The following is an 18,703-nucleotide window of genomic DNA, read 5'->3' as shown; positions in this document are numbered from 1 at the left end:
TCCTACCTTAGCCTCCTTGCTTCCACTCTTGCCCCATGCTTCATTTATCCTGAATAACACAGCCAGAGGGATGCTGAACCATGAGTCAGAACACATCATTCCTTTGCTAAAGATCCTCCAGTGGCTCCCCATTTACATCAAAGAAAAACCAAATTCCTTAGGACACCAATAAAGCCCTAGACAACCACCTCCCAATCCCTGTATCTCTGACCCCACCTCTTAGCACTCTTCCTACCTTACTCTACTTCAGCCACATGATGCCTCCTTACTGATCCCAGAACAAGTCAAGCATGCTTCTGCTTCAGGGTCTGCATTTGCAAATCCTGCAGTCCAGAATGTTCCTCTCCAGATATGTCCATGACTCATTCACTTACCTCTTTATTCAAGTATCCTCCTCAATCAGGCCCTTTCTGATACCCTGTGCAAAAATGCAAGCTCCCCAATTGCCTGCTTTATTTTTCCCTAGTACATCAATCACCATCTTACATACCATATATTTTTATGTATTTACTTTGTTTCTTATTTGTCTTTTCCCACTAGACTACTAGCTTTTATATCTTTTCCCCATATATCCCAAGTGCTTAAATAGTGCCAGACACCTCACAGTCATTTAATAAATAGCTGCTGAATGAATGATCTAATGGATCATGAGAAGCAGTTTGAAAAACCCTGACTTTGGGGCGCCTGGGTGGCTCAGTTGGTTGGGCGACTGCCTTCAGCTCAGGTCATGATCCTGGAGTCCGGGGATCAAGTCCCGCATTGGGCTCCCTGCTCAGTGAGGAGTCTGCTTCTCCCTCTCCCACTCCCCCCTCTTGTGCTCTCTCTCTCTCATTCTCTCTCTCAAATAAATAAATAAAATCTTAAAAAAAAAAAAAAAGAAAGAAAAACCCTGACTTTGAACATTAAAAAGGAAAATGGGCTCCACCACCCAATCTGAGAGGCAAGCCTCAAAGCAGCATAAAATTGGAGAAATAGCAAGAGGCAGAGCGCCTGGGTGGTTCAATCGGTTAATCGTCTGCCTTCGGCTCAGGTCATGATCCCAGACACCGGGATCAAGTCCCACATCTGCTCCCTGCTCAGTAAAGTCTGCTTATCCCTCTCCCTCTGCCCCTTCCCCCTGCTCGTGTGTCCTCTCTCTCTCAATCTCAAATAAATAAAATCTTTTAATAATTAATTAGTTAATTAATTAAAATAGCAAGAGGCTTGGAGATCATCTAAGTCGAAGTCCTCCTGGACAGGCAAAGAACCGGCCCAACTTGCCAATGACCACCCAGGTTACCCCGTCTTTGTGTCACCACACATCCTTCAAGTAAGTTAAATTCATCTACCTGCCAATAAGTGGCCAACAAGAAGGAAGAGTTTAGCGGGTAGGAAGGTATCTTAATTATATCTTGTACTTTAAAGTGAGGTTCTAATATTTGAAGAACAAAAAGAAAATTAATAATTACATTTGGGGAAGTCAAGTTAAAGAAAATTCATCTGTCAGGTTTCAGAAAGTGAAATTTTGAATTTCAGGTTCTGAATCTACGCCCTATACTATTATATTTATGAATAGATAGTGATAAACATTCAGACTGATGGATGTACAAAGACCAACAAGAAGATATATAAATTAGACTATAGGATTTAGGTAATTTTTATTTTTTATGCCTTTCATTTTATTTTTCTGTTTTTCTACAATAAACATGAATTTTTCCTGTAATCAGTAGAAAATATTATTTTAAAATACCATCTCATACACAGATCCTTTTATCTTTATTTTTTTTTTAAGATTTTATTTATTTATTTGAGAGAGTGAGAGCGTACAAGCGGGGGAGTGGCAGAGGGAGAGGGAGAAGCAGGGTCCCTGCTGAGCAGCGAGCCTGATGCGGGGCTTGATTCCAGGACCCCGAGATCTGGCAGATGCTTAACCAACCGAGCCACCCAGGTGCCCACACACAGAACCTTTTTAACTAGGGGACAGTTTGAGACAGCTTTTAACTAGGAAGACAGCTTTGAGAAAAGTACAAGAGTAGGGAATTTAAAGAGCCTCTTAATGAAAACTTCAAATAATATGCTGCCCCATAGGATTCTGGTACAGATGCTAAGTCTGAAATTAAATCATTAGTTTAAGTTCCGTGATAGTCCAACAAAAATTTTCAGAGTCCTCTGAAAACTGCAGTGTCCCTTACCATCTTTCTCAATGAGAGCAAATACCCCTCCTTTGATAGGTTTCTAAGTACTAAACAGCCTACCTTGGTTAGCACTGAACAGAGTCATCAAGTTAGGTCTGAAACTACACTCAGTTTGACTTCTTTCTGCAGATCCTCCATCCCACTTCCAAAGCACCCATAAATAAATGGCAAGGTCATATTATTAGAATAAAAAACAGATTCAAAACAGTATTTTATGCAGAATCCAGAAACATTTGCAATGTCCTTGGAAAGTCTTCCATACATGGGTAAATTCATGAGTAAATGAAGCCAAAATGATTAGAGTGTACCGAGAAGTCTCTATCTAAAATATGTGACTCACAACAGATAAAATATAAATGATCAAACCTGTTACCACAAAATAAAAAGTTCAAACTATGAAGAATTCACTGAAGGAATTAAATCACAATAGATAACCTTAAAGGACCAACAAGTTCATTAAATTTAGTTTACAAAATGTTTGTGTGTAACACTGTATCATCTAATCCTTACAATAATTCTATGAGGTGGACAGTGGGGATAACATTATTATTCTCATTTGGAGGAAACCAAGGTCCTGAGCAGTTACGTGATTTGGTCCTGAGCACACAAAAGATAAGCAGCAGATACAGGACCAGCAAATTTTTCTGCTTCTTAGCTCAACAAGATTTCACAGAGGGGTGCCTGGGTGGCGCAGTTGGTTAAGTGTCAGACTCTTGGTTTCGGCTCAGGTCATGATATCAGGATCGTGAGATCAAGCCCCATGTGGGGCTACGCGCTCAGCGCAGAGTCTGCCTGAGTTTCTCTCTCCCTCTCCCTCTGCCCCTCCTACCTCTCTCTCAAATAAATAAATAAATATTAAAAATAAATAAATTGCTAGCAACATACAAGCCGGCCGTATTAGAGAGATGGAAATAAAGTTTCCTTAATGTTGTAATAAATAAATAACAAATAAATTGCAAAACAAAAAACAAGATTTCACAGAATACATGGAGGAGATGGATTATTCCACCCAACCAAGAGAATAGTATCAGATGACAATGCATCAAGGCCAGAAGGATTCATCTAAGTCATTCACTTCACACACTTTCCTATAGTTCATTAATTCATTTACTCATGCATGCATTTACTGAATAAACACTTACTGAATACCTGCTAACTACTTTAGATACTGTACTAGGCCAATAGATTCAAAAATGAAATAAGATAAAGGAGACACCCTCAAGAACCAATTAGGGACAAGGAAACCAAAAGTTTCCTTCTATAACGTGAATAGTGTGGTAATAAGGGGAACATGTGCAATGAGAGACATAGGAAGAATATCTACCCTCCACTGAAGAAACAGGGGTGGGAATGGTTACAAACGACTTCCTACAAGAAAAATCAAAGCTAACTCAACAGAATGAGTCAGAGAGTTGACTCAAATTCTTAACTGGCAAAAGAAATGAGATAAATTCAGGTATATTAATATATGGGTAAATTTCCAACACATACTTACGAGTGAAAAACATACATGCATACAGAGACAATGCCATATGTTTTCTATGGGTACATATATAAGCATATAAAAGCAAAAAAAGGGGGGTTCTGGAAGCATATACTACAAACTCCTAACAGTCATTACCCCAGGGGAGGGGGCAGGGGACCAGGACTGGAAGAAGTAGTAGTCAGATGGGACTTCAGCTTTATTGAAAGTTTTAAAAGGAGAACGTTAAGACGGAGTTCGTATTTTTTTAACTTTTAATTTTGAAGTAATTAGAGATTCAGAGGAAGCTGCAAAGAAACATACAAGAAGGTCCTTTGCACCCTTTATCCAGCCTCTCCCAGTGTTACCATCTTACATAACAACAGTACAATACTGGAACCAGAAAATTTACATTAGTACAATCTACAGAGCTTATTCAGATTTTGTCAGTTATACATGCACTCGTTTGTGTGTGTGCATGTTTGTAGCTCTATGCAATTATATCACATGCACGGCTTCATGTAACCACTACAATTAAGATACTTATGTGTACTATCATAAGACTCCCTCATGCTACCCTTGTACAGCCACATTCATCCCCACTCTATCCCCATTGCTAACACCCAGCAACCACGAATCTGTTTTCCATCTCTTCAAATAAATTAGCTTGTGAATGTTATGTACATGGAATCATGCAGTATGTATCCTTTGAGACTGGTAAGTTCGTTTTTAATTTATAAAGGAACTACCAAACTATGTTCCAGAGTGGCTGAACTATTATACATTCCCACCAGCAATGTAGGAGTGATCCAATTTCTTCACATCTTCACTAGCACTACTTGTATTTTAAAAAGCCAAACTAAGAAGTCGGTCAATGTATTTTAAAACAAAAGGAGAGATAAAACTAGACATTTTTAGCTTCCTTATTGATATACCTAACACCATCTATGAAATATTTTTGTAACCAAAAAAAACCCAAAAAACAAAAACAACCACCCACAAAACCCTGAATCAGTTCAAGCCCCTAAATCTAAAACCAATTTATAGGAAAAAATGGGTCAGAAGGAACATGCTAAATGACAGTATAAAAATGCAATCACTATAATCTAAAATGTGAGAAATTCCATAAGATAAATAATACAGTTTCTTTAACAAATAGATTTGCAAGGAAAAAAAGTGAAAGGCAAGAATACTTACAGATTAAAAGAGACTCAGAAGCCATATTAACTAATTGCTTCGTATGAACCCTATCTAAATCCTGATTCATTTGTAGCATTCATGAATCAATTAAGGAAATTTTTTTTTAAGATTTTATTTTTAAGTAATCTCCATACCCAACGTGGGGCTCAAACTCATAATCCCGAAACCAAGAGTTACATGCTCTACCAAATGAACCAGCCAGGCGCCCCAACAATTAAGGAAATTTAAATACTAATTAAATAGATGCAATGATATTAAGAAGTTATTGGTATTTTTTAGGTGTGATAATATTGGGATTATGTTTTTTAAAAGAATTATCTTTGGGCGCCTGGGTGGCTCAGTTGGTTAAGCGACTGCCTTCGGCTCAGGTTATGATCCTGGAGTCCCGGGGTCGAGTCCCGCATTGGGCTCCCTGCTCGGTGGGGACTCTGCTTCTCCCTCTAACCCTCCTCCCTCTCATGCCCTCTGTCTCTCATTCTCTCTGTCTCAAATAAATAAATAAAATCTTTTAAAAAAAAAATTAAAAAAAATAAAAGAATTATCTTTTTATGGAAAGTAATTTGGCAGTTCCTCAAAAAGTTTAACATAGGATTACCATATGACCCAGCAATTCCACTCCTAGGTATATACCTGAAAGAACTGAAAACAGGTACTCCAAACAAATACTTATTCATGAATGTTAATAGTAGCACTATTCATAATACCAAAAAGTTTATACAACTTAAATGTGTATCAATGGGTGATTAACAAAATGTGGTATATCCATACAATAGAATATTATCCAGCCATAAAAAGGAATGAAGTACTGATACATGCTACAATGTGGATGAATCTCAAAAAACATGATGGTAAGTAAAAGAAGCCAGACCAAAGGTCACATAGTGTATGAAATATCTGGAACAGGTAAATCCATAGAGACAGAAAGCAGATCGATGGTAGCCAGAAGCTACCAAGAGAAAAGTATTCTGGGGAGTCATGGCATAAAGGGTATGAGTTTTACTTTAGGATGATGAAAATGTTTTGGAACTAGATAGAGGTGGTGGTTGTAAAACATTGTGAATGTGCTACATGCTGCTGACTTTTTCACTTTCAAATGGTTAATTTTATGTTATGTGAATTTTACCTCAATTTAAAAAAGAATTATCTTTCAGAGATACATATTATTTACAGAGAAATGATATGTTATGGAAATCGATTCAAAATCATTGGGAAGGGAGGTCACAGATGAGGAATAAATGAAACAAGATTGTCCATGGGTTAATTACTGAAGCTGAGTGATAGGTATATTAGAACTCATTTTATTATTATTTAGATCTAAAATTTTTTTACCATAAAAAGTTTTTTTAAAAAGAGGAAAGTCAAGATTTGATTTTACAACAAGAAAGTCCACTTGATTTAGGGATTTGACATCACTTCCTTCTGAATAGCAAGACTTGAGGAATATTAAAGGAAGAATATGAACTGGTACATGCTTCCAGAACTCCCATCCATTCACGAGACATTCCCCAGATATTCTGAAGTCTCTTGTTATAAAAGGCACATTTGTGCTTTGTGCAAAGGAATGGACATGGGGAAGCTCTGGTCTAAAGTTCAAGTCCAAAGACCCTGGATCAGAATGAACACAGAAATAAATTCAACACGGACCTTTTAATAACCACAGCTCCCATCTTGCAGGATATGCAAAGTTGCTAAACCATCTGGAATATCTGTTGCAAATGGCAGATTCACAGGTCCTGCCTCAGGTCTTAACAATTCAATCTCTGGATCTGTGCTCCAGGAAGGAGCATTTTAACAAGATTCCCAGGTGATTCTGATGCCCTCTAAAGTTTGAGAACCTCTGGGTTAGGATACCAGGGCCCTGGTGTGTTCCAACACACAAAGCTGATTCTAGAGCTCCACCTCGTGGCCTAGACAGCAACTTCACCAGAATCCCCAGTTTCCCCACAGAACTCTGACAGGCAGTCAAAACCCAGGAAGAACCCTTCCAACCAACCTTCCCTAGGAATTTATTCCTACAACATTTTGATCCATGCCATTACACTCAAGGAATTAACAGGTCCAGAAAACATTACAGAAAGCTTGCTTTGAAAATACAGACTATTTGTGGATAAGTATAAAACTGCATTCATTCAATATTTACTGAAGGTACACAATAGTCTAAGTGCTGTGCTAGGCTCTGGAGATTAGAGAAAATAAAACATGGCCCTGTCCTTAAAAATCCATAGGAAAACATGACACGTAATAGTACAGATCAGGACAAGCACTTCATTTCTGAGAAGCAATTCCTGGGTACTGGGAAGGAAATAAAAAATATAATACCTGTCTAGCTGGAGATAAACCCTCATATTAAAAGATCACTAATGATGGCAAAAGCAGCAACTGAGCCAAGGAACATGCATGCCACAGACCGTAAGTACTTTACAGAGACTCCGAGTAGAGATCCCTTCCTGAAGAAGAGAAAGCTTCATTCATTGGCACATATTCTGTGCCCAAACTGCTAGGTGCCAGGGACACAGTGAGTAAAGGAAGCTTTTTTCCCCCTTCTTTTCAGAGTACCATTCATTCATTCATTCATTCATTCATTCGTGTGTATTTATGTATTTATTACGTTCAATTAGCCAGCATATAGTACATCATTAGTTTTTTTTATTATGTTCAGTTATCTTTAGTTTTTGATGTAGTGTTCAATGATTCATTAGTTGCGCATTAACACCCAATGCTTAAGAATATGTAACAGGGGGTTCCTGGGTGGCTCAGTCGGTTAAGCGTCTGCCTTCGGCTCAGATCATGATCCCAGGGTCCTGGGATTGAGCCCTGAGTCAGGTTCCCTGCTCAGTGGGGAGTCTGCTTCTCCTTCTCCCTCTGCCCCTCTCGCCTGCTCGCACGTCTCTCTTTCTCTCGCTCTCTCTCAAATAAATATAATCTTAAAAAAAAAAAAAAGTATGTTAACAGGGAGCAAGGATGCTTTTCCTGATGAGTTACCGTTTGATTGTGGACCTTGAAAGGTAACTAAAATTTGGATAGACAAAGAGAAGCAAGAAAGTAAGAGAAATCCTCCTCTATGTCTGTTTGTATTTGGAAGAGAGTATAAGGGGAGAGAGTACAAGGGGAGAGAAAAGGGACACTGGCACCAGAGAAGGAGCAGATTGCTTGCTGAAAGAGTTATTTTATCCAGTAAAGTAGGTCATATATTAATTCCAAAAAACATTTTCTTAGAGCATCCGACATATAGGTTCTGGGCATATGGCCATGAACAAAGATAACAAGAATCCACTACAGCCCCCAGGTAGGGGAATGGCAAGAGTGATGTTTAAGGATATGTGCTATATGGCAGAAGCAAGAGGCAAGTTAAGAAGCCAGTGTAGCCAGTCCCTTCTGGAAATAGTGCTATGGGCCTGAGATGGAGCCGGGGCTTTCAGAACTGAAAATAGTGGCCAGGCACTAACATGCAGCAAGGCTGGGTATGGCAGAGGGACAGAGAGACAGAAAAGGAAAATGGGACTCTGGGATTGGGCCAGGATGACTGTGGGAGTGACAGTGACATTGATAAAAACAAACAAGAAAGGAATACAGTTCTAGGGAGAAAACATGCATTTATTACAGGTTTTGGTGGATGGAACACTTACCTGAGTATGGTATATGTATGTAAAGATGGGTGAGTGGGGAGTCAAACAGAGAAAGACATGTATCATATGACCTCACTGATATGAGGAATTCTTAATCGCAGGAAACAAACTGAGGGTTGCTGGAGTGGGGGGTGGGGTGGGAGAGATGGGGTGACTGGGTGATAGACACTGGGGAGGGTATGTGCTCTGGTAAGCGCTGTGAATTGTGCAAGACTGTTGAATCTCAGATCTGTACCTCTGAAACAATGCAATATACGTTAAGAAAAAAAAAAAAAGAAGAAGAAGAAGGTAGCAGGAGGGGAAGAATGAAGGGGGGGAAATCGGAGGGGTAGACGAACCATGAGAGATGATGGAATCTGAAAAACAAACTGAGGGTTCTAGAGGGGAGGGGGGTAGGAGGATGGGTTAGCCTGCCTGGTGATGGGTATTGAGGAGGGCACGTTCTGCATGGAGCACTGGGTGTTATGCACAAACAATGAATCATGGAACACTACATCTAAAACTAATGATGTAATGTATGGGGATTAACATAAGAATAAAAAATTAAAAAAAAAAAAAAAGATGGGTGAGTGGGGGAAGAAAGAAAAAAAAAAGGAGTGGCTGACCATAAAGCATGTCCCCCAATTAGAGCTAATCATTCTGACAACTAAACTCCAATGGTCCCCAGCTTTCCTCTTGCAGTTTTCTACAACACCATCCAAACTACTGGGTCCTCCTGACTCTCCTCTCCCCGTCTTTAGTCCCTTCAAATCATTCCCTAAAGAACTGGTAATATTGCTACAACCACTGGAATCACAGGGAAGGCAAATACCCGTGTGAAGATAATAGTGACCTTGGAATTTTTTTTTTTTTTTAAAGATTTTATTTATTTATTTGAAAGAGAGAGACACAGCGAGAGAGGGAACACAAGCAGGGGGAGTGGGAGAGGGAGAAGCAGGCTTCCCGCGGAGCAGGGAGCCCGATGCGGGGCTCAATCCCAGGACCCCGGGATTATGACCTGAGCCGAAGGCAGACGCTTAACCAACTGAGCCACCCAGGCGCCCCGACCTTGGAATTTTTAAATGTATTTTAAATACATTAAATAGGGACGCCTGGGTGGCTCAGTCAGTTAAATGTCTCCCTTCCGCTCAGGTCACGATCCCAGATTCCTGGGATCAAGTCCCGCATCAGGCGCCCTGCTCAGCGGGGAGCCTGCTTCTCCCTCTGCCTGCCACTCCCCCTTCTTGTGTGCCCTTGCTCTTGCTCTGACAAATAGATATAATTTAAATAAATAAATACATTATATATACTTTAAATAGTAAAGTGCACTAATTCTAAGTATATAGCTCAATAATTTTTTTTTTTTTGCTCAATAATTTTTTTACTAAAGTATATATCCATGGAACTACCACCCAGATATAAAACCGTGGAAGCTTCCCTCATGCCTCCCTAAGTCAACACCCTTCCCAAATGTCACCACTATTCTGACTTCTACAACTGCCTGTTCCTGAACATCATACACTTTTGCATCTCTCTGGCTGCTTTCATTCAACAATATGACTGTGAGATTCAGCTACATCCAAGTGTGTACCTATAGTTCATTCTTTTTATGTCTATGTGCTATTCCACTGTGTGGCTATTCTGCAGTTTATTTATCCATTCTCCTTCAATGGTCATTTGTGTTATTTCCAGCTTTTGGCTATTATGAATAAAGCATCTGTGAATATTACTGTACACATCTTTGGTGGAAGTCCATACTCATTTCTCTTAGATATACCTAAGGGTGAGATTGCTGGGTCATGGAGTCACATGTTGAGTTCTAGCAGATGTTAACAAAGAGTTTTCCCAAGTGGTTGTACCAATTTACCCTCACCTAAAATGTATGAGAATTTCAGTTGCTCCACACCCTTGTACAACTTGGTACTATCAGTCTCTTTAATTTGAACCATTCAGGATGTATAGTGATAACTTACTGTGGTTTTAATTTGCACTGCCCTCAGGAGTAATGAAACTCAATACCTTTCAAATGTTTACTAGCTATTTGGTATATCTTCTTTTGTGCAGCACCTATCCAACATTTCTGCTCATTTTAAAAGTTTTCTTTTACTTACTGATTTACAGTTCTATTAGGATAGATTCTATAGATAGGAATTCTTGTTCAATACATGTATGATGAATAATTTTTTCCCAGATTATGGCTTATCTTTTGGCTCATCTTTTCACTTCACAGTGTCTTTGATGAACCAAAGTTCTTAATGTGAATGAAATCCAATTTATCATCTTTTTTCTTTCATGTAGAGTCCATTTTGGGTCATGTTTTAGAAATCTTTGTCTAGGGGCGCCTGGGTGGCTCAGTCATTAAGTGTCTGCCTTGGGCTCAGGTCATGATCCCAGCGTCCTGGGATCGAGCCCCACATCGGGCTCCCTGCTCAGCGGGAAGCCTGCTTCTCCCTCTCCCACTCCCCCTGCTTGTGTTCCCTCTCTCACGTCTCTCTCTCTGTCAAATAAATAAATTAAATCTTTAAAAAAAAAAAAAGAAAGAAAGAAATCTTTGTCTACCCTAATGGCCTTGCATTCTGGTCTGGACAGCCTCATTCTTTAAAGTTTCAACAAGCATCAGAGCATGAGCAACTTTTCCAGCCTCTGAAGCTGTACCCTGAGCTCCATAATAGTATAAGCAACCCTCAAAATGCAATGTGGTGGAGATGGTCTGGTTTGCTCAGAAGGCAAGGATTTACACTTAATTTGGTCTCTACAGAAGAAGGATTGACAGAGGCCCTGCAAAACAGACATCTAACCTAGAGGCCCCCAAAGCCAGGTGAGGTCCTGAGAGCAATTCCTTTTTGATAGTAGGAATTTGCACTCATTGCCCATTTTCAGATGTGTCATTTACACACCACGTGAAAGCACCATCTTATAAGGTAAGTCTTTACAGAATTCCTGGCTTGCCCTAGTTTGATGGTTGAGTGGGAAAGAATCACTCTATTATCCTTGTCAAAGCAAGACTATTACCTGTCATAGAACTTACAGTTTCTGACAGAAAGTGACAGAAATTAAAGATATGAGAAGGGAGAGAGGTGGTGAGTGAGCAGTCAGCTGAAACAGGGAATGAAAAGGGTGAGACAAGCAGAGTAACAGCAGGGGAATCTTTACTTTTTCTGAACTCCCTCGATGTTAAAGGATGGCAGATCTGAAACCTGTTCAGAGGCCACTGCACCAGTCCAAGCAAGACATTAACTGGGATGTTGGCAGTGACAAAGAACAGGATGGTTGTAAAAAGACATCAGCAGAAATAACCCGCATGAAAGGAATGGCACCTTATCCAAACATGCAATGTCTATTTGTGTATGTGAAGTTTTTTCTCTTACCTAGTTCACCCTATGGCCCACTCATTACCACTCTGATCCCTAAAGCAGACCTTTCAAACTCCGATGTCTATAGGGCCAGGCAAGTAATGGAAATGAAGGAAGCACCCCTGGATTAAGACATCAAGGAGTGGTGGAACATGTCTGGAAGATTTGAGGAGGAACTCATGACAGCTTCAGCTGACTGTTGCCATATGAGAAGAAAGATCCAATGATACCAGACCTTTTGACTTTTTCAAGAGGTGCTAGAAATTATGATTTTTCTGTGTAATTTCCCAAACACTATTAATGATGTAGGCCAAGCAAAATGTCTCTGTGGGTTGAATTTGACCTATGGGCAGCTAGTTTACAACCTCGGCTCTAAAGCTTTAGAGCAAAATAAATAGTTATGTGCAGGTTTCCAGGATTAGAAGAGCAAGAAACTTGGAAGGCCAGCATGTAGACAGGGGCTGGACCAGGAGACAGTGAAAAGGGGTTTAACTTTCAGAGGCAGATGTCTAAAGGACTCAGACTTCAGAGTTGGACATATCTGTAATGGAAAAAATGGAGGAATTCTGACAAAGTTCTATTGCAAGGAAGCACAAATGAAAGAGAACTAGAATGTATAGGGGCCTGATGTGCTTTAAAAGAGGGGGTGGGACGCCTGGGTGGCTCAGATGGTTAAGCGTCTGCCTTCGGCTCGGGTCATGGTCCCAGGGTCCTGGGATCAAGTCCCGCATCGGGCTCTCTGCTCCTTGGGAGCCTGCTTCTCCCTCTGCCTCTCTCTCTCTCTCTGTCTCTCATGAATAAATAAATAAAATCTTTAGAAAAAAAAAAAAGAGGGGGTGGACATGATACACTCATACACACACAAGCTATTTCAACTCTCTGTGCGTTGATATCCTTATCATTAAAATAAAAACAATAGAACCTACTTCACAGGGCTGTCATAAGGACCAAATAAGGAACTGTTCATAAAATTGTCATTATCCCTTGCAAGTAATGCTTAATAAATGTTAGCTATTATTTATTATCATGAGGCACTGAGAGGTGAAGTGACTTACTCAAGATCACACGGCTATTAAGGTATACTACCTGGATGTGTGTAGCCAGTATGATGGCTTTAGATCCTGCGCTCTAAACCACCAAGCTCTTCTGCCTCCCCTTACCTTACTGGGATGGTTTCTTCTTCAGCTGTACAATGAGGAAGTCAGATCAGATGATAACTAAAGTCCCCTCTAGAGCTGACATTTTATTCTACCAGCCAGCCCTCTAATCAACTTATTTCAGGGAAGGAGTGGGGCACACATGACCCACTCACACTCCTACAGACTACCAACCTAAAGTAGAGAGGTACAGCTTAGGCTTGGGGTAGGCTCAAGAAACCATTTCAGCATGGAACAATCCATAGGTTAAGCCAGGAAGAAAAATGTGCTCCGTGTGAGGCCCCCTTATTGATCTATGACGATTATATTTGTTTCTAGGACACCAGTAGGCCTCCTGAGTAGGCCCAGAATTCACTCATATGCCCAAGCTATTACAGGCTGAAAATTGCTTATAAGCCTGCTAAGGTACCACAGTAGGTTCTAAATCTAGAATTGTTAGTACACTGAACAACTTTTTCCTCTTGGGGGCCAAAGGTATCTATGAGAACCTAGTAAAAACTCTCTCCCAATCCCTAGAAAAAACTGACATGTGTGCTCAGTCAAATACACAAACACACAATTTTACCTGCAATTTCAAGGGGTTCTCAAATTTCCTAAAATATTTCTGTAGACTTTAAGTATCCCTTGGAACAGATCTACCTTGTTCCAGGGTTATCCTCCCAGGGGATTCAGAAGTGCCCCAAGATCTAGATTGAGGTTTCTAGGTAGCTGTTTTCAGGAGACAAATCACCTATTGCAACTCAGCATAATCAATCCTGCATGGAAAAGACAAAGGGCCCCCTCTTCCTCTCCCACACGAATTTATAATGAGAGAATTCAAACAGAAAATATCTGTAATTTAATCCCAAAATACCAGCAGATGAAGAATAGGACCCCAAGAATATTTCATGCCCCTTGTCTGCTTCACTCCCATAGAACCACAAAGAACCTTAGAAGAGTTGAAAGAAACAGGTAAAAACATCCTAGTCCACTATGCTCCTCCTTTTAGTCCAAGAAAGGAATCAGTCAAGATTATCAATTAACCTTATTAGATGACTTTTCTCCCATATGGGCTTTGAAAACTACAGGTTACCAAAGAAACCATATAACCTCACTCATAATTAAAGACATAATCAAAACAGGAAGGTAACATTTCCCCCCACAAGACAGTATAAGTATAGACAAGGGTCTGGACAAATGTGTAGTCTCATGCATAGTTGGTAGGTTTGTAAATCAGTGTAGCCTTTTGTGGTGGCAAGACAATGTGACAGTTTTTATCAAAAATATAAAAGCATAGGGGCGCCTGGGTGGCTCAGTTGGTTAAGCGACTGCCTTCGGCTCAGGTCATGGTCCTGGAGTCCCGGGATCAAGTGCCGCATCGGGCTCCCTGCTCAGCAGGGGGTCTGCTTCTCCCTCTGCCCTCTTCCCTCTTGTGCTCTCTGTCTCTCATTCTCTCTCTCGCAAATAAATAAATAAAATCTTTAAAAAAAAAAAATATAAAAGCAAACACCCTTTGATGCAGCAATTTCCTACAGATATTTTTGCAAAGGTAGGCCAGGTGCTATGCAACCAAGCTCAATATAGCACTGTTTATAACGCCCACTGGAAACAAGAAGTCCTGGCTATTGGATACACCATATAAATGGAATATCATGTAGCCATTAAAAGAATGTGCTAGAGGGGGCACCTGGCTGGCTCAGTCAGTGGGGCATATGACTCTTGATCTCAGGGTTGTGAGTTCAAGCCCCATGTTGGGTGAAGAGATTACTCAAAAATGAAATCTTAAAAAAAAGAAAAAGAACATGCTAGATCTGTAAGTACTGATAGGAATAAAGCTCCAATACATATTAATTGAAAAAAGTAGTTGAAAACGGTGGGTATTAATACATGGTTCCTTTAGCCTAAAGTTTTTAAAGGATAGATATACATGCTAGTATGTGTATTAAATTATGTTCTAATACATAAGAAACTGTTCATTATAGTTACCTTTGGAGAGTGACTAGAGACCAAGAATAAGAACCATACTGATGTACAAACATGTACAAAATGTAAGTAACAGATATAATCTGGAGATGAGATTTTTTTTCTTTTTTCTTTTTTTTTTTTGGTTTGTTTCGTTATACTTCTCTGGATATAAACCTTAAATCTGCATGGAGCATTGGGTGTTATACGCAAACAATGAATCACAGAACACTACATCAAAAACTAATGATGTACTGTATGGTGACTAATATAATAAAAAAATAAAATAAAATAAACCTTAAATCTAATAAATGTTACTTTAAAAATAAAACAATAGGGCGCCTGGGTGGCTCAGTCATTAAACGTCTCCCTTCAGCTCAGGTCATGGTCTCAGGGTCCTGGGATCGAGCCCCGCATCGGGCTCCCTGCTCGGCGGGAAGCCTGCTTCTCCCTCTCCCGCTCCCCCTGCTTGTGTTCCCTCTCTCACTATGTCTCTCCCTGTCAAATAAATAAAATCTTTAAAAATAAATAAATAAATAAATAAATAAATAAATAAATAAATAAATAAAAATAAAATAATAATCTCACTTAGATTTTTTTTTTTTTTTAAAGAAGTCATGTTCAGTGAGGAGATAAGTAGAAAGAGAAGGAAAGCCCAAATACAACACACAGTAGGAAACCGCTGGGGGGAAATTAGAATTAAAACACTCACCCTCTCCTCTACTCTCAAGACACTGCTGACAGTATGCACTACTCAAGCTTTCCATTGGAAATGAATAATAGCTCAGGGCCCCACTCCAGTCACTAGCTATTCATTACAATTTTAAGTATGGGAGGTAGTAGGTTGGGAGAAGACTGGCATAGTTAGTCCTGTTCCTGCCCCTTGTAAAATGAATGAGGCAGAACAGCTGTTCTTAAAGAGTCTCGAGTGGCAGAGAATGTTACAGCCGAACACTGGGAAACACAAGCAGGGAATGAGCCTCCCCAAGCACACAGTGCAAAGGCACAATAGGGATCCTGCCACTGTATACATTTCAGTAGGGTGGAGAAGCAAGGGCTGGGTGTATATGCACCAAAGGGCAGGAGAAATCTCTGCTGCCCTACAGAGCCTCAGGGAGCCCTGCTCAACAACAGGAGCACCCCTCTGGCCTATACAGATCTGCTGCAATAGTTCTAGATCCCTCTGACAGCCCCATGGAGAGAATTAGCTAGAACTAAAAATCACCAAGGAAGATAGCCTCTGTACCTAATTGCCCCTTTCATCTGAGGCCCATGAAATAAATCATAACCTCGCTTACTTTCTATGATATACTTCTGCAATATTGCTTTACAAAGTAGGAAGTTACCTCCATGCAGAATTTCCAGAACAGCCGACAATGCATGTAAGTCTTTTATAAAGCAAAGCTAGCTTTAAGTACAGGTGCCATAAAAAGTTGTCCCCCCACCATGGTATTTAGAGAACATGAAAAAGCCTCCTACTCGCCCCCATCCACACACTTCCCTTAATGATGCCTGAAATTCTCCCATTAGTGACTTGTACCATCAAAGATTGTCCTCAGCGTACTCTTTTAATAATGCAAACAGAAGGGAAAACATGTTAGGTCCCTAACACTATAGTGCAGTGGCTCTTAACCTTTATTGTCTTAGCCACTGGTCTCTTTGAGAAACTGAAAAAAGCAAATAAACTCCCTTCATAGAAAAATGCACTTAGATGGGTACATAATATAATTTCCACACAATCTGGGGGATTCCCAGTTCTCCTGAAGCCACGTAGAAATCCCCTCCTGCCTGGAGTTAAGAATCAATGGTTCAGTGGCCACAGTTTGACAAATTCTCCCCCTCCATCTCCTCCATCCCCCCCTGCAAGAGCTCCCAGGCATCTGGGGAACCCTGGACCTAAAGATAGAAGGCAGTACTGAAGGGAGGCTCTCATCTATTTGCCTAGAATTGACTTGTCTAGAGTCAGATTACAATTTATGACTCCCTCAGCAAGGAGTGTGGATTTTTCACACTGCCTGTCTCTTGGGGACAGGGCTCCCCTGGCTTCACAGGCACCGATAAATGTTAGGAGATGGCCAACTGAGAGCAATGGCCAAACAGGTTCTCACAACCCTTGCTGGCTGATCACATTACCTGAGAGTTGAGGCAAGGGCAAGTTTTAACACCATATGAATTAAAGGGGGCTCACCTCTGAGGTTTTCGAATATCCCAGAGTCCCACTCCTTCCTTTGAATTGGCTGTGGCCAATAACCTGGGCTCCACAGGGTTAAACATGACACTGTGAAAAGCTGATGGATAGTTTGCCAGGCAGAAGGGCTCTGTGAATAGAGAAATGACAATCAGCCCCATAGCTCATTCAGCGCCTCTGGGCCAGAGGCAGGCAAAGCAGGAATGTGACCCTGTAGAAACCGGCCCTAGTAGCTGGAGCCCCAAAGCAGTGCATCATCCCAGTAGCCAACCCTGCTCACAAAGACTAGCACACACTCTGTACACACCAAGTCTGAAAACAGCAACTCTAACACATATGAGCAAACTGGAAGCTATAATACTCAGAAACACTGAGTATTCTACCTCTTCAGATCCTGTGACAAAACGGAAATGGTCACAGGAACTAAGAAGGTAAGCTGTTTTACAGTAAGTAAGATTGAATTCCACATGAGCTGAAAAAATTCACAATTACTGGTAGGATTAATGTACCTGCATCCAAATTTATTAGTTTTAGAAATTAAAAGTTTTACAACTACACAAAGATTTAATGAAGACAAAGCAAAACAATGAGAAAATTGAAGGCGAGGAAAAACAATAGCACAGTCTTCCCTTCTCTCTAAATTGCTCCCTAAACTGAAGAGAAAATAGCCTCAGTCTAGAATTTTATCATTTCATTCCCCGTACTGGAATATTACAAAAAGAAAAAAAGAAAAAAAAAAAATAGGCACCTAACACTTGAACTCTTACATCCAGCCAGCTCCCAATCAACTTCACTTAGAAACCCTGCATCCCTTTGCCTATGTTAGCAGGCTCCAGGCAAGGAAGGAATCACTCTGCTACCCAGAAGGACATACTCTTGTGCAAAGTGTTTACAAGCAACAGACAGAAAGCACACTCCCCAGTCTAGGATTTCCACGCGGGACACTGCACAGGCCTCTAGGCAGTCCAGACAGAGGAGGCTCTCACCTCCCCAGCACATGGTGACTCAACCACAGCTGCTCCTTGCAGTTACCTTATCTGCCTAACCCCAAGAACAAGCTTTTCTTATAGCCTGAGTCTCTATGATGAGGCACAGGCCAGCACGTTAAATGCTCTGAATACAGAATAATAAAAAGATCCAGATCCTGTCAGACAAGACAGGCAGGAAAGTAATTCTGTGTACACGGGTATGATCATGACAAAGCTGCACCAGAGGTGGGGGCCAGGGAGGCACTGAGGGTAATGTTGGAGGAAAAAGTCTTTGAACACAGGCAGAGTTATAGAATAAATGCTCTATTCAGGAAACGAGCTGAAAAGATGCATTTCCTGAAAAACTTCAGAGAAATTCAACAGAACAACTCTTCATTTTACACTTCAGAAGCCCAAAGAACACATCTGGAGGAGGAACTCACCTGGACAATCCCTCTTAAACAAAGCGTATCTGTCATCATTTTCCGTTTCTATACACATACCTAAAATTAGGACACGAGCACAGAACACCCCCCGTGCGTGTCAGCACCATACAGAGCTGGCTCCTGGGAGCTACCCTCTACAATGAAGTACTGCATCTTCTATTCCTTGGGGCCGCTAAACACCATGGTACGGTGGGGTTTCCGACAGGTCC

The 18,703-nt window shown here is 40.7% G+C and overlaps 1 protein-coding gene across 2 annotated transcripts in view; it reads right to left on the bottom strand.

The window, feature by feature from the left end:
• Positions 1-18,703, bottom strand: part of DCAF5 (DDB1 and CUL4 associated factor 5) — a 97,496-nt gene that overhangs the window by 48,138 nt on the left and 30,655 nt on the right. For both annotated transcript variants that reach the window (XM_034992738.1, XM_034992739.1), the window contains exon 5: positions 17,081-17,210. In XM_034992738.1, coding sequence (XP_034848629.1) covers positions 17,081-17,210 — 130 coding nt within the window. The remainder of the gene's footprint in view (positions 1-17,080; positions 17,211-18,703) is intronic.

The sequence above is a fragment of the Mirounga leonina genome, unplaced genomic scaffold (genome assembly GCF_011800145.1).
Source record: "Mirounga leonina isolate KUSES-001 unplaced genomic scaffold, KU_Mleo_1.0 Mir_82, whole genome shotgun sequence".
NCBI classification, from domain to species: domain Eukaryota; kingdom Metazoa; phylum Chordata; class Mammalia; order Carnivora; family Phocidae; genus Mirounga; species Mirounga leonina.
This window is presented reverse-complemented; position numbering and strand designations above follow the sequence as displayed.